The 16,732-nt window shown below is 36.7% G+C and overlaps 1 protein-coding gene across 2 annotated transcripts in view; it reads left to right on the forward strand.

Annotated features, from left to right (window-relative positions):
- DOK6 (docking protein 6) overlaps positions 1-16,732 on the forward strand; it is a 412,918-nt gene that overhangs the window by 170,329 nt on the left and 225,857 nt on the right. For both annotated transcript variants that reach the window (XM_019936445.3, XM_073790812.1), the window contains exon 3: positions 1,102-1,216. In XM_019936445.3, coding sequence (XP_019792004.1) covers positions 1,102-1,216 — 115 coding nt within the window. The remainder of the gene's footprint in view (positions 1-1,101; positions 1,217-16,732) is intronic.

Here is a 16,732-nt window from a genome sequence, read left to right on the forward strand (position 1 = left end):
TAGGTAGGTAGGTAGATAGATAGATAGATATAGTATATGTATAATTCACAAATCAATACATATAGGTGTTTATATATATGCATATATATGAAGCAAATAATTTTTAGTTTATTTAACTTAAAATCACTTATCTTACCCATTTTAATTTTGCATGTTAATCTTAAATGAGATAATGATGAGGAGAGAGAAAAAAACAAATATGAAGAGAAGATATATTAAAATGAATTTTCCTGCAATGTAGAATGTAGACAGTAGACTGTAAATTCATTGTGACAAAGAACAAAAGGGCCCCTATGGACAGCCTACACAGCAACACTGAGTGATAAGCATGTTATTTTATGAGGCTAGAAGTCTAGATCACTACAGATTTTAAAAGGAAATATGACAAAAAGCATAAAGCTCTTTAACAAGTAGCCACATAGTTTTATTTTACAGATATTATGTGTCATCAGTACAATTTTTAGCTATGAATTGGTCATTTAAACTATTTTTATACTAGTATATCCTAATCAACATCAGAGGTATCATCTTCACAAATGGAGGAGCAAAATTTTTTAAATATATAAGTATATCTGTTTATCTTTCTTCACTTAGAACACTAGTTAGTGATTGATAGTGCTTCTAGGATGGCATTGTGAATCATAAATGGAATTAAATCATTTCCCTTCATCAAAACCCTTCATTTTCAGTTATAATGTGTGATAAAGTGAAAGCATTGAACATTGATCAAGTCAAAACTGGTACCCTTGTTAAAGACAAGGTAAATACCCAGTTTCTGCCCACTCTAGCCATCCTCTCCCACCTATGGTTAGGGAGGACTGAGAAACACTTGTTAAGCTCACAGTCCAGAGGCACAGGCTCGCTAAAGACTGAGACCTAATGACAGGACTGTGGAACACGTCCCTTCGCCTACACCTGACCACCACATGACTAAAGGCCTATTTACAGCAGTTCCTTTTACCCAGTACATCATACCTGGCTACCAAGTAAAAATAGCCATTGGAAAGTGGCTTAAGACAGTAATAACTGATCATTTTGTGTAATCACCGATATATATATAGCATGTACTGTACACTAAGTTAAAAATATTTTTCTTTCAAGGTAACTGAACTGCACAACATCAAAAATATAACCAGGCTGCCTCGAGAGACAAAGAAGCATGCAGTGGCAATTATCTTTCATGATGAAACGTCAAAGACATTTGCCTGTGAGTCAGGTAAGCAATTATAGCCTTGTCTCCAGCTTGAAGATATGGAATTGCTTCTGAGACAATAGCCCAGATGGATTAAGATCTACCACTGAATAGGATGGCTTATTGTGATGAGAATGTGCTGTGGAAGGCTTTAGTAAGAAGCTCAGTGTATCTATTTCTACAGATGTTTTGGGTGCTTGTTTATTATGTGTCGGGCTTTTGCTCCCAGGTGGTCTGAGGACTCTTGAGGTTTCCTTTCAAGCTCGGAGAACTAAATAAACAATGCCGGTGAGAAGCTGTTAGGGCAAGCGCGGGCTGTGTGTTCTGGTCCTTGCTGAGGGTGCAGCTGGAGGCAGTTGGTAGCACGATAACAGTGCTGCTGTGCAGGAGTGTGGCACGGCACAGCCGCGGTCCCCAAACATCTCAAAACAGAACTTTGAGTGACTGGTTGCCTTCATGGATTCTCAGTATTATAATGAAATACCTTTCAGGTTGAACTTTAGCATCCCAGTTCATAAAACACTCTGGCATTATTGAGTCACAAGGCAGGTTATTGTTGGAACTTGCAGTGTTTTTGATTTTGGAATCCCTGTGCTGTGTAATATATTAGTTGGCTTATTATAGTTTTTTAAAGATTTTGCTCAGGGAAATGGTGTATTCATTTTATAATGCATGGAAGCAAAAAGCACTAAGGGTTTGAAAGATGTGAATTTCAAATAATAGATGAGTCTTTAGGAGAAGCTTTGTTGAGTAATTTTTAAAAGGGAGTAAAGTTTCTGTATTTATGGTTAAAGTTTATAGGTATATTTATTACCGGGTTATGTTATTCAAAAACATAAAGTCACTTTGCCTAAATAAATTGCTCATACCTCTTCACCTACACTTATCTTAGCTTTGCTCAATTGAATTAGAATGTATCAAAGTGTTCCTCTTTCCTTGAATGCCTTTATTCCTTTTATGTACCTTGCTTCACTAGTCATCTGACCTCATTCCATCATTAAAAACTGTCTTTTGGGGGCTTCCCTGGTGGCGCAGTGGTTGAGAGTCCACCTGCCGATGCAGGGGACAAGGGTTCGTGCCCCGGTCTGGGAGGATCCCACATGCTGCGGAGCGGCTGGGCCCGTGAGCCATGGCCGCTGGGCCTGCGCATCCTCAGCCTGTGCTCCGTAACAGGAGAGGCCACTGCGGTGAGAGGCCCACATACGGCCAAAAAACAAAAAACCCAAAAAATGTCTGTTTGGCGGTTGCCTAGAAGTCTGTTAACTGGTAATATAAATCCCCATGTGGTAATAGAACCCATCCCAAACTTGCTGGTATCATATATTAATATTCAAAAGTATCTGTGCCTTCTTGTTCATTGTCTACAACTGCACAAGCTCACTTTTCTCTGAGCTCTTAAATAATGTTGCATATTAAAACTAACAACAACCAGAGGAGGACCTTCAAGATGGCAGAGGAGTAAGATGTGGAGATCACCTTCCTGCCCACAAATACATCAAAAATACGTCTACATATGGAACAACTCCTACGGAAGACCTACTGAATGGTGGCAGAAGATCTTAGACTTCCCAAAAGCCGTGTGGCTGACAGGGTCTTGGTGCTCCGGCGGGGGGTCAGGCCTGAGCCTCTGAGGTGTGAGAGTCGAGTTCAGGACATTGGACCACCAGAGACCTCCTGGCCCCACGTAATATCAAACGGCGAGAGTTCTCCCAGAGATCTCCGTCTCAATGCTAAGACCCAGCTCCCCTCAATGACCAGCAAGCTACAGTGCTGCACACCCTATGCCAAACAACTAGCAAGACAGGAACACAACCCCACCCATTAGCAGAGAGACTGCCTAAAATCATAATAAGTTCACAGACACCCCAAAACACAGCACTGGACATGGTCCTGCCCACCAGAAAGACAAGATCCAGCCTCATCTACCAGAACACAGGCACTAGTCCCCTCCACCAGGAAACTTACACAGCCCACTGAACCAACCTTACCCACGGGGGCAGACACAAAAAACAATGGGAACTACAAACCTGCAGCCTGCGAAAAGGAGACCCCAAACACAGTAAATTAAGCAAAATGAGAAGACAGAGAAACACAAAGCAGATGAAGGAGCAAGGTAAAAACCCACCAGACCAAACAAATGAAGAGGAAATAGGCAGTCTACCTGAAAAAGAATTCAGAATAATGATAGTAAAGATGATCCAAAATCTTGGAAATAGAATGGACAAAATGCAAGAACATTTAACAAGGACCTAAAAGAACTAAAGAGCAAACAAACAATGATGAACAACACAATAAATGAAATTTAAAATTCTCTAGAAGGAATCAATACCAGAATAACTGAGACAGAAGAACGAATAAGTGACCTGAAAGATAAAATAGTGGAAATAATTACCACAGAGCAGAATAAAGAAAAAAGAATGAAGAGAATTGGGGACAGTCTCAGAGACCTCTGGGACAACATTAAACGCACCAACATTCGAATTATAGGGGTTCCAGAAGAAGAAGAGAAAAAGAAAGGGACTGAGAAACCATTTGAAGAGATTATAGTTGAAAACTTCCCTAACATGGGAAAGGAAATAGTCAAGTATAGGAGGCACAGAGAGTACCATACAGGATAAACCCAAAGAGAAGCATGCTAAGACATATATTAATCAAATTATCAAAAACTAAATACAAAGAAAAAATATTAAAGGCAGCAAGGGAAAAGCAACAAAGAGCATACAAGGGAATTCCCGTATGTTAAAAGGTGATCTTTCAGCGCAAACCCTGCAAGCCAGAAGGGAGTGGCAGTACATATTTAAAGTGATGAAAGGAGAAAACCTACAACCAAGATTACTCGACCCGGCAAGGATCTCATTCAGATTTGACAGAGAAATCAAAAGATTTACAGACAAGCAAAAGCTAAGAGAATTCAGCACCACCAAACCAGCTTTACAACAAATGCTAAAGGAACTTCTCTAAGCAGGAAACAGAAGTGAAGAAAAAGACCCACAAAAGTGACCCCAAATCAATTAAGAAAATGGTAATAGGAACATACATATCAATAATCACCTTGAATGTAAATGGATTAAATGCTCCAACCAAAAGACATAGACTGGCTGAATGGATACAAAAACAAGACATGTATATATGCTGTCTACAAGAGACCCACTTCTGACCTAGGGACGCATACAGACTGAAAGTGAGGGGATGGAAAAAGATATTCCATGCAAATGGAAATCAAAAGAAAGCTGGAGTAGCTATTCTCATATCAGACAAAACAGACTTTAAATAAAAGACTCTTACAAGAGACAAAGAAGGACACTGCGTAATGATCAAAGGATCAATCTAAGAAGAATTTATAACAGTTGTAAATATTTATGCACCCAACATAGCAGCACCTAAATACATAAGACAAATGCTAACAGCCATAAAAGGGGAAATCAACAGTAACACAATCATAGTAGGGGACTTTAACACCCGAGTTTCACCAATGCAGAGATCATCCATAATGAAAAATAAGGAAACACAAGCTTTAAATGACACATTAAACATGATGGACTTAATTGATATTCATAGGACATTCCATCCAAAAACAACAGAATACACTTTCTTCTCAAGTGCTTGTGGAACATTCTCTGGGATAGATCATATCTTGGATCCCAAATCAAGCCGTAGTAAATTTAAGAAAACTGAAATCTTATCAAGTATCTTTGCCAATCACAATGCTATAAGGCTACATATCAATGACAGGGAAAGAACTGTTAAGAATACAAACACATGGAGGCTAAACAATACACTACTAAATACCCAATAGATCACTGAAGAAATCAAAGAGGAAATAAAAAAAAATACCTAGAAACAAATGACAGTGAAAACACGATGCCCCAAAATCTACGGGATGCAGCAAAAAGCAGTTCTAAGAGGGAAATTTATAGCAATACAATCCAACCTCAAGAAACAAGAAAAATCTCAAATGAACAGCCTAACCTCACACCTAAAGCAGTTAGAGAAAGAAGAACAAAAAGACCCCAAAGTTAACAGAAGGAAAGAAATCATAAAGATCAGATCAGAAATAAATGAAAAAAAAATGAAGGAAACAATAGCAAAGATCAGTAAAAGTAAAAGCTGATTCTTTGAGAAGATAAACAAAACTGACAAACCATTAGCCAGGCTCATCAAGAAGAAAACGGAGAGGACTCAAATCAACAGAATTAGAAATGAAAAAGGAGAAGTAACAACTGACACTGCAGAAATACAAAGGATCATGAGAGAGTACTACAGGCAACTCTATGCCAATAAAATGGACAACCTGGAAGAAATGGACAAATTCTTAGAAAAGCACAACCTTCCAAGACTGAACTAGGAAGAAATAGAAAATATAAACAGATCAATCACAAGCACTGAAATTGAAACTGTGATTAAAAATCTTCCAACAACCAAAAGCCCAGGAACAGATGGCTTCCCAGGAGAATTCTATCAAACATTTAGAGAAGAGCTCACACCTACCCTATCAAAGTCTTCCAAAATATAGTAGAGGGATGAACACTCCCAAACTCATTCTGTGAGGCTACTATCACCCTGATATTGAAACCAGACAAATATGTCACACACAAAAAAAACCCTACAGGCCAATATCACTGATGAACATAGATGCAAAAATCCTGAACAAAATATTAGCAAACAGAATCCAACAGCACATTAAAAGGATCATACACCATGATCAAGTGGGCTTTGTCCCAGGAATGCCAGGATTCTTCAATATACGCAAATCAATCAATGTGATACACCATATTAACAAATTGAAGGATAAAAGCATCTGATAATTTCAGTAGATGCAGAAAAACCTTTTGACAAAATTCAACACCGATTTATGATAAAAACCCTCCAGAAAGTAGGCATAGAGGGAACTTATCTCAACATAATAAGAGCGATATATGACAAACCCACAGCCAACATTGTTCTCAGTGGTGAAAAACTGAAACCATTTTGACAAGACAAGGTTTCCCACTCTCACCGCTATTATTCAACATAGTTTTGGAAGTTTTAGCAACAGCAATCAAAGAAGAAAAAGAAATAAAAGGAATCCAAATTGGTAAAGAAGTAAAACTGTCACTGTTTGCAGATGACATGATACTATACATAGAGAATCCTCAAGATGGTACCAGAAAACTACTAGAGCTAATCAATGAATTTGGTAAAGTAGCAGGATACAAAATTAATGAACAGAAATCTCTTGCATTCCTATACACTAATGATGAAAAATCTGAAAGACAAATTAAGGAAACACTTGCATTCACCATTGCAACAAAAAGAATAAAATACCTAGGAATAAACCTACCTAAGGAGAGAAAAGAACTGTATGTAGAAAACTTTAAGAAACTGATAAAAGAAATTAAAGATGATACAAACAGATGGAGAGATATACCATGTTCTCAGATTCAAAGAATCAACATTGTGAAAATGACTATACTACCCAAAGCAATCTACACATTGAACGCAATCCCTATCAAATTACCAATGGCATTTTTCACAGAATGAGAACTAAAAATGTCACAATTTGTATGGAAACACAAAAGACCCCCAATAGCCAAAGCAATCTTGAGAAAGAAAAACGGAGCTGGAGGAATCAGGCTCCAAGACTTCAGACTATACTACAAAGCTACAGTAATCAAGATAGTATGATACTGGCACAAAAACAGAACTATAGATCAATGGAACAGGATAGAAAGTCCAGAGATAAATCCAAGCACCTATGGTCACCTTATTTTTGATAAGGGAGGCAAGAATATACAATGGAGAAAAGACATCCTCTTCAATAAGTGGTGCTGGGAAAACTGGACAGCTATATGTAAAAGAATGAAATTATAACACTTCCTAATACCATACCCAAAAATAAACTCAAAATGGTTGAAAGACCTTAATGTAAGGCCAGACACTATAAAACTCTTAGAGGAAAACATAGGAAGAACCATCTATTGCATAAATCACAGTAAGATCCTTTTTGATCCACCTCCTAGAGAAATGGAAATAAAAACAAAAATAAACAAATGGGACCTAATAAATCTTAAAAGCTTTTGCACAGGAAAGGAAACCGTAAACAAGACAAAAAGACACCCTCAGAGTGGGAGAAAATATTTGTAAATGAAGTCACTGTCAAGGATTAATCTCCAAAATATGCAAGCAGCTCATGCAGCTCAATATCAGAAAAACAAAGAACCCAATCCAAAAAGGGCAGAAGACCTAAACAGACATTTCTGCAGAAAAGATACACAGATTGGCAACGAACACGTGAAAGAATGCTCAACATCATTAATCATTAGAGAAATGCAAATCAGAACTATAATGAGACATCATCTCACACCGGTTAGAATGGCCATCATCAAAAAATCTACAAATAATTAATGCTGGAGAGGGTGTGGAGAAAAGGGAACCCTCTTTCACTGTTGGTGGGAAAGTAAATTGATGCAGCCACTATGGAGAACAGTAAGAAGGTCCCTTAAAAACTAAAAGTAGAACTACCATACAACCCAGCAATCCCACTACTGGGCATATATACCCTAAGAAAACCATAATTCAAAAGGAGTCATGTATCACAATGTTGTTTACAGCACTATTTACAATAGCCAGGACATGGAAGCAACGTAAGTGTCCATCGACAGATGAATGGATAAAGAAGATGTGGCACATACATACAATGGAATATTACTCAGCCATAAAAAGAAATGAAATTGAGTTATTTGTAGTGAGGTGGATGGACCTATAGTCTGTCATACAGACTGAAGTAAGTCAGAAAGAGAAAAATACCATATGCTAACACATATATATGGAATCTAAAAAAAATAATGGTTCTGAAGAACCTATGGGCAGGACAGGAATAAAAACGCAGATGTGGTGAATGAACTTGAGGACATGGGAAGGGGGAAGTGTAAGCTGAGATGAAGTCAGAGAGTGACATTGACATATATACACTACCAAATAAAATAGATGGTGGGAAGCACCCACATAGCACAGGGAGATCAGCTCAGTGCTTTGTGACCACCTAGAGGGGTGGGATAGGGAGGGTGGGAGAGAGACGCAAGAGGGAGGGGGTATGGAGATATTTGTATACATATGGCTGATTCACTTTGTTATACAGCAGAAACTAATACAACATTTTTAAGCAATTATACTCCAATAAAGATGTTAAAAAAAAAGAAAAAAAACCCTAACAACAACCAGAAAATTGGTTTTCCAAAACAGATAAAAGAGCATTTTCTTTATTGTTTGTATGTTTCAATTTTCACTGTTGTTTTACAATTTTTATTTGTACTGAATTGTGTTGTGGGTACATAGACAATACCAGAGCATCTTATTTTGGATAAGAATGATATTGAATTAAGTTTCTACATAATTCTGAAATTTAGACTCACAGTTGTAGCCCACAGGTCTGAAATTGGAAGCTTTTGTTTTCTTTTTTGGCAGTGGTGGTAGTTTCATGGTTCATGTACGATTTTTGAGAAATGAAAGGCTCTTCTTTAAAAGAAAATGGCCTTAAATTTCAATAGAAGAATATCCTGAGAGTGAGACTGCGGCAAGATCTAAGTGTAAAAATGAAGAAGGCTTTTTTCTGCATTTCTTGCAAAGAGTTTTCAACTAGTTTAAATTATGATTAATTTGAAAGTATTATTTATTTTTAAACCATTTTTTTAATGTGTAGATGTAACAGTCTGCTTTTAGATGGTAGTAAAAGTGTTTAAGAAGCCATGGCACAATTTTTTAAAATTGTCTTAGCTTCGTGGCATGCCAATGGGAAAAAAGGAAGTACTTAAAAACAAGGAATTTGAGTATTTTTTCTTGCAAATTATGTTTTTCAGATAGATATTAAGATGGAGTAGTCTATATCTTTTAATAAAATGACAAAATTACATGGAAAACAGACTCAAACTGAAAAGCAGTCAGATGTCAAAACTAAAATAACAAGATTAAAGCCACGATTAAAAGGATCTCTCACATTTACTTCTAATGAAGATTAAAATGTACTCTCATAATGGCTATTGAGAATGTTTCAATTATTTTTTTCAAGAAAACTGACAACTGCCATTATAAACATGCATACCCTTGACTCAGTGAACCTTTTTGGGAACATATCCTGTGTATTATACATTATGTGTAATGACAAGAAAATTGGAAACAAGTGAATGCCTATGAGGAAAATCATTGAATAAATTATGGTATATCTTTATCATGAAATATTATGCAATCAATAGGAAGAATTCTAATTAACCCAATTAACCTGAAGACATTTCTAAGAAGTGTAGTTCTTCAAGCAAAACAACCAGCAGAGAAGTATGTAGTGAATAATCCCATTTTGTAAAAGAAAAATTGAAAGAGTGTGTGTTTTAACAAGCATTACCTGGGGCGAGGAGGAGATGATAACAAGGTAGATAGAAAGGAAGTTGGGTAAAAAAAAGGCAAGCAAAAAGGAAAAGTAAGAAAATAAAATGAACAGAAGAAAATACCCAGTATATATAAAATATCCCATTTATATGAAATTATGCCTATGTGAACGTTCCCATGAATGTATCCAAGTTTTTAAAAAGTTAATCATCAGGGAAATGCAAATTAAATCATAATGAGGCATCACTGTGCACCTATCTGAATGGCTGAAATTAAAAAAATAATAATAGTGATAACACTAAATGCTTGAGAGGTTGCAGGGAAACTGGATCACTCATACGTTGCTGGTGGGAGTGTAAAGTGGTCTAGCCACTGTGGAAAGTGGGTGGCAGCTACTTATAAAATTAAATATGTAATTATTACACAATCCAGCAATTGCACTCTTGGACATTTATCTCAGGGGAAAAAAAAAGTAAACTTATGTTCACACACACATATACACCTGTACCAAAATGTTCATAATAGCTTTATTCATAATAGTCAAAAACTAGAAAGAGCCCAGAGGTCCTTCAACAAACTGTGGTATACTCATACCGTGAACTACTCCTCAGCAGTAAAAAGGAACAAATGTTTGATATTTGCAGCAGCCTGGGTGAATCTCAAGTGAATTAGGCCCAGTGAAAAAAAGCCAATCCCAAAAGATTATATACTTTGTGATTTCATTTATACATTTGTGAAATGACACATTTTACAAACGGAGGACAGTTTAGTTGCCAGAGGTTAGGGTAGGGGTTTGGGGTTGTGGAGACAGGGAGTGTATGGTCATAAAAGGGTAACACAAACTTGTATTGGACCTGAGCAGTTATCTTGATTGTGGTGGTGCACATACAAATCCACAAGGTGATAAATTGTGTAGAATTTAACACACACACAAATAAGTACAAGTAAAACTGAGGAAATCTGAATAAAATCAGTGGACTTCCAATGTCAGTATCCTGGTTGTGATGTTGTACTATAATTTTGCAAAATATTAACATTGGGGTCAGAGAGAAGAAAGTGGTCAAAATATACACAGGATCTCTCTGTAGTATTTCTTATTATTACAAGTGAATCTACAATTATCTCAGTAAAACTTGCAATAAAATACTAACTCTATATCAGTTATCTGTAAGGTCAACTATGATGTATTTTTAAGTTAAAAGACAGATCAGAGAAAGAATTTCAGAAATAAAAAGTGGTATAGTCTAACATGCTAAAAAGAAACTGACAGCAATAACAACAAAACTAATCCTAAATGTGTACCTATGTACCTTGTGTATGATTCATGAGTACAAAGACACATGTGCACGCGTACATACGTGTGTGTCTTGCTCCTTCTAATGTGTAGACCTTGTATGAGCTCCCCCAGCCTAGTATGCCCCCTGCACACTTCAACCAACCATCTCTACATTTCCTTCCATCCTCAGTGTAGGATCTCATGCTTCCGGCCCCTCATCTTAGTACCTCTGCTCTATTCCCCCATAGCACTGGAACTTGGACTTCATGTACCTTGTTCAAAACCTCTCTGCTCTGTAGGATTTTAAGCTCAATGAAGACATAACCCTGGTGTCTTTCTCCTCCTGGAATTACCAGCACCACAGTGCTAATAAAAATTTGTTGAATTAATGAATGAGTAAAGTTTATACTTAAGTTTTGTAATGATATGTTTATCATCTTCCTTTTTCAAAGAGATCATTGTTTTTCAAAACAAGTTTGGGAGACTAATTTGACTGCCCTGTAGGAAAAATTATTTAAATTGCCAAATAACAGATTGCTCTGTGTTGTGATGGGGAGTGGGGGGTGGTGATCAGTGTGTTGTGTGTGCAAATCACCATGGCCCACCAGGTCTGCTGTAACAACTATGAATAAAACATTCTTGAATACAAATGAACATTTCTGCATTCTGCCATTCCTTGAAAAGAGAGCCCATGTTCATTCTTTTTTTTTTTTTTGGAGTATGTGCAATGCCTAGTGAATAAAGGAACAGATGGCTTAGATGTTGGAAACCCAGAGGTTGGGTAATAGATTCGGTTACCTTCATTAAGGAAAAGAGAAAAGGAAAGGAAGAGCTCAGCTATGTCTATCTTTTGTCAGTATATGAAATCTGAAAAGATCTCTAAATAATACAGGGCAAGTAATATTTAAAGTCTGAACAACCTGGTTAATTTCCTAAATAATTATTTGAAACATTGAGTTTATTCTGTAATATAATGAACTTATTTCTATAGTTTTTCCCATTTGAAATTTGTAATGGAATATTCATGAATAAATTGCCCAACATTAAAAATGAAAACTATTTGGGCAAAAGCCAAATCCCAATATATCCATAAACTTATTAAATTTTTAAAAAGTTTTGCATAAGTGTTACTTTGTACCTGAAATCCCTGGATATCAGTTAATCACGTTTCAGTTTATTCACATTGTATTTCCCAAATCCTATATCTTTGTGGGTTTTGTTGTTGTTGTTTTTTTTAGAAAATTCATGTAATATCTGAAACAATTATATTAACATATTTCCATACAAATACCCAAAGAAAGTTTAGTATTAGTTGTTTTGTTTCTTTTTTATACTGCAGGTTCTTAATCATCAATTTTATACACATCAGTGTATACATGTCAATCCCAATCGCCCAATTCAGCACACCACCACCCCCACTCCACCACAGTTTTCCCCCCTTGGTGCCCATACGTTTGTTCTCTACATCTGTGTCTCAACTTCTGCCCTGAAAACCGGTTCATCTGTACTATTTTTCTAGGTTTCACATACATGCGTTAATATACGATATTTGTTTTTCTCTTTCTGACTTACTTCACTCTGTATGACAGTCTCTAGATCCATCCACTTCTCAACAAATGACTCAATTTCATTCCTTTTTATGACTGAGTAATATTCCATTGTATATATGTACCACATCTTCTTTATCCATTCCTCTGTCAGTGGGCATTTAGGTTGCTTCCATGACCTGGCTATTGTAAACAGTGCTGCAATGAACATTGGGGTGCATGTGTCTTTTTGAGTTATGGTTTTCTCTGGGTATATGCCCAGTAGTGGGATTGCTGGATCATATGGTAATTCTATTTTTAGTTTTTTAAGGAACCTCCATACTGTTCTCCATAGTGGCTGTATCAATTTACATTCCCACCAACAGTGCAAGAGGGTTCCCTTTTCTCCAGCATTTGTTGTTTGTAGGTTTTCTGATGATGCCCATTCTAACTGGTCTAACTGGTGAGGTGGTACCTCATTGCAGTTTTGATTTGCATTTCTCTAATAATTAGTGATGTTGAGCAGCTTTTTCTGTGCTTCTTGGCCATCTATATATCTTCTTTAGAGAAATGTCTATTTAGGTCTTCTGCTCATTTTTGCATTGGGTTGTTTGTTTTTTTAATATTGAGCTGCATGAGCTGTTTATATATTTTAGAGATTAATCCTTTGTATGTTGATTCATTTGCAAATATTTTCTCCCATTCTGAGGGTTGTCTTTCTGTCTTGTTTATGGTTTCCTTTGCTGTGCAAAAACTATGAAGTTTCATTATGTCCCATTTGTTTATTTTTGTTTTTATTTCCATTACTCTAGGAGGTGGATCAAAAAAGATTTTACTGTGATTTATGTCAAAGAGTGATCTTCCTATGTTTTCCTCTAAGAGTTTTATAGTGTCCAGTCTTACATTTAGGTCTCAAATCCATTTTGAGTTTATTTTTGTGTATGGTGTTAGGGAGTGTTCTAATTTCATTCTTTTACATGTAGCTGTCCAGTTTTCCCAGCACCAGTTCTTGAAGAGCCTGTCTTTTCTCCATTGTATATCCTTGCCTCCTTTGTCATAGATTAGTTGACCATAGGTGCATGGGTTTATCTCTGGGCTTTCTATCTTGTTCCATTGATCTGTGTTTCTGTTTTGTACCAGTACCATATTGTCTTGATTACTGTAGCTTTGTAATATAATCTGAAGTCGGGGAGTCTGATTCCTCCAGCTCCGCTTTTTTCCCTCAAGACTGCTTTGGCTATTCGCAGTCTTTTGTGTACCATACAAATTTTTAGATGATTTGTTATAGTTCTGGAAAAAAATGCCATTGATAATTTGATAGGGATTGCATCGAATCTGTAGATTGCTTTGGGTAGTACAAGTCATTTTCACAATATTGATTTTTCCAATCCAAGAACATGGTATACCTCTACATCTGTTGGCATCATCTTTAATTTATTTCATCAGTGTCTTATAGTTTTCTGCATACAGGTCTTTTGTTTCTCTAGGTAGGTTTATTCCTAGGTATTTTATTCTTTTTATTGCAATGGTAAATGGGAGTGTTCCCATAATTTCTCTTTCAGATTTTTCATCATTAGTGTATAGGAATGCAAGAGATTTCTGTGCATTAATTTTGTATCCTGCAACTTTACCAAATTCATTGATTAGCTCTAGTAGTTTTCTGGTGGCATTTTTAGGATTCTCTATGTATAGTATCATGTCATCTGCAAACAGTGACAGTTTTACTTCTTCTTTTCCAATTTGTATTCCTTTTACTTCTTTTTCTTCTCTGATTGCCATGGCTAGGACTTACATAACTATGTTGAATAATAGTGGTGAGAGTGGACATCCTTGTCTCGTTCCTGATCTTAGAGGAAATGGTTTCAGTTTTTCACCATTGAGAATGATGTTCACTTTGGGTTTGTCATATATGGCCTTAATTATGTTGAGGTAGGTTCCCTCTATGCCCACTTTCTAGAGAGTTTTTATCATAAATGGGTGTTGACTTTTTTTTTCTTTTTCTTCAGTACGCGGGCTGCTCACTGTTGAGGCCTCTCCCGTTGCGGAGCACAGGCTCCGGACGTGCAGGCTCAGCGGCCATGGCTCACGGGCCCAGCCGCTCCGCGGCATGTGGGATCTTCCCGAACCAGGGCACGAACCTGTGTCCCCTGCATCGGCAGGCGGACTCTCATCTACTGCGCCACCAGGGAAGCCGTCTCCTTTTTTATTTCTAATTTTATTGATTTGAGTCCTCTCACTCCTTTTCTTGATCCGCCTCGCTAATGGTTTATTAATTTTATCTTCTCAAAGAACCAGCTTTGAGTTTCCTTGATCTTTGCTATTGTTTTCTTTGTTTCTATTTCATTTATTTCTGTTCTCATCTTTATGTGTTCTTTCCTTCTGCTACCTTTGGGTTTTGTTTGTTCTTCTTTCTCTAGTTTCTTTAGGTGTAAGGTTAGGTTGTTTACTTGAGATTTTTTCTTGTTTCTTGAGTTACAATTGTATAACTGTAAACTTCCCTCTTAGAATTGATTTTGCTGCATCCCATAGGTTTTGGATCGTCGTGTTTTCATTGTCATTTGTCTCTAGGTATTTTTTGATTTCCTCTTTGATTTCTTCACTGATCTCTTGGTTATTTAGTAATGTATTGTTTAGCTTCCATGTATTTGTGTATTTTTACATTTTTTCCCCTGTAATTCATTTCTAATCTCATAGCGTTGTGGCCAGAAAAGATAGTTGATATGATTTCAGTTTTCTTAAATTTACTGAGGCTTGATTTGTGACCCAAGATGTGATCTATCCTGTAGAATGCTCCGTGCACACTTGAGAAGAAAGTGTAATCTGCTGTTTTTGGATGGAATGTCCTATAAATATCAATTAAATCTATCTGGTCTATTGTGTCATTTAAAGCTTGTGTTTCCTTATTAATTTTCTGTTTGGATGATCTGTCCATTGGTGTAAGTGAGGTGTTAAAGTCCCCCACTCTTACTGTGTTACTGTTGATTTCCTCTTTTATAGCTGTTAGCAGTTGCCTTATGTATTGAGGTGCTCCTATGTTGGGTGCATATATATTTATAATTGTTATATCTTCTTCTTGGATTGATCCATTGATCATTATGTAGTGTCCTTCCTTGTCTCTTGTAACATTCTTTATTTTAAAGTCTATTTTATCTGATATGAGCATAGCTACTCCAGCTTTCTTTTGATTTCCATTTGCATGGAATATCTTTTTCCATCCCCTCACTTTCAGTCTGTATGTATCCCTAGGTCTGAAGTGAGTCTCTTGTAGACAGCATATATATGGGTCTTCTTTTTGTATCCATTCAGGAAGCCTGTGTCCTTTGGTTGGAGCATTTAATCCATTCATGTTTAAGGTAATTATTGATATGTATGTTCCTATGACGATTTTCTTAATTGTTTTGGGTTTGTTTTTGTAGATCCTTTTCTTTCTTGTGTTTCCCACTTAGAGAAGTTCCTTTAGCATTTGTTGTAGAGCTGGTTTGGTGCTGCTGAATTCTCTTAGCCTTTGCTTGTCTGTAACGCTTTTGATTTCTCCATCGAATCTGAATGAGATCCTTGCCGGGTAGAGTAATCTTGGTTGTAGGTTCTTCTCTTTCATCACTTTAAGTATATCATGCCACTCTCTTCTGGCTTGTAGAGTTTCTGCTGAGAAATCAGCTGTTAACCTTATGGGAGTTCCCTTGTATGTTATTTTTCATTTTTCCCTTGCTGCTTTCAATAATTTTTCTTTGTCTTTAATTTTTGTCAATTTTATTACTGTGTGTCTCAGTGTGTTTCTCCTTGGGTTTATCCTGTATGGGACTCACTGCGCTTCCTGGACTTGGGTGACTTCCCTATGTTAGGGACATTTTTGACTATAATCTCTTCAAATATTTTCTCTGGTCCTTTCTCTCTCTCTTCTCCTTCTGGGACCCCTATAATGCGAATGTTGTTGCATTTAATGTTGTCTCAGAGGTCTCTTAGGCTGTCTTCATTTCTTTTCATTCTTTTTTCTTTATTCTGTTCCACAGCAGTGAATTCCACCATTCTGTCTTCCAGGTCACTTATCCGTTCTGCTGCCTCAGTTATTCTGCTATTGATTCCTTCCAGTGTAGTTTTCATTTCTGTTATTGTATTGTTCATCTCTGTTTGTTTGTTCTTTAAATCTTCTAGCTCTTTGTTCAACATTTCTTTCATCTTCTTGATCTTTGCCTCCATTCTCTTTCCGAGGTCCTGGATCATCTTCACTATCATTATTTTGAATTCTTTTTCTGGAAGGTTGCCTATCTGCACTTCGTTTAGTTGTTTTTCTGGGTTTTTATCTTGTTCCTTCATCTGGTCCATAGCCCTCTGTCTTTTCATCTTGTCTGTCTTTCTGTGAATGTGTTTTTTGTTCCAGAG

This window comes from Tursiops truncatus, chromosome 13 (assembly GCF_011762595.2).
Source record: "Tursiops truncatus isolate mTurTru1 chromosome 13, mTurTru1.mat.Y, whole genome shotgun sequence".
Lineage (NCBI taxonomy): Eukaryota > Metazoa > Chordata > Mammalia > Artiodactyla > Delphinidae > Tursiops > Tursiops truncatus.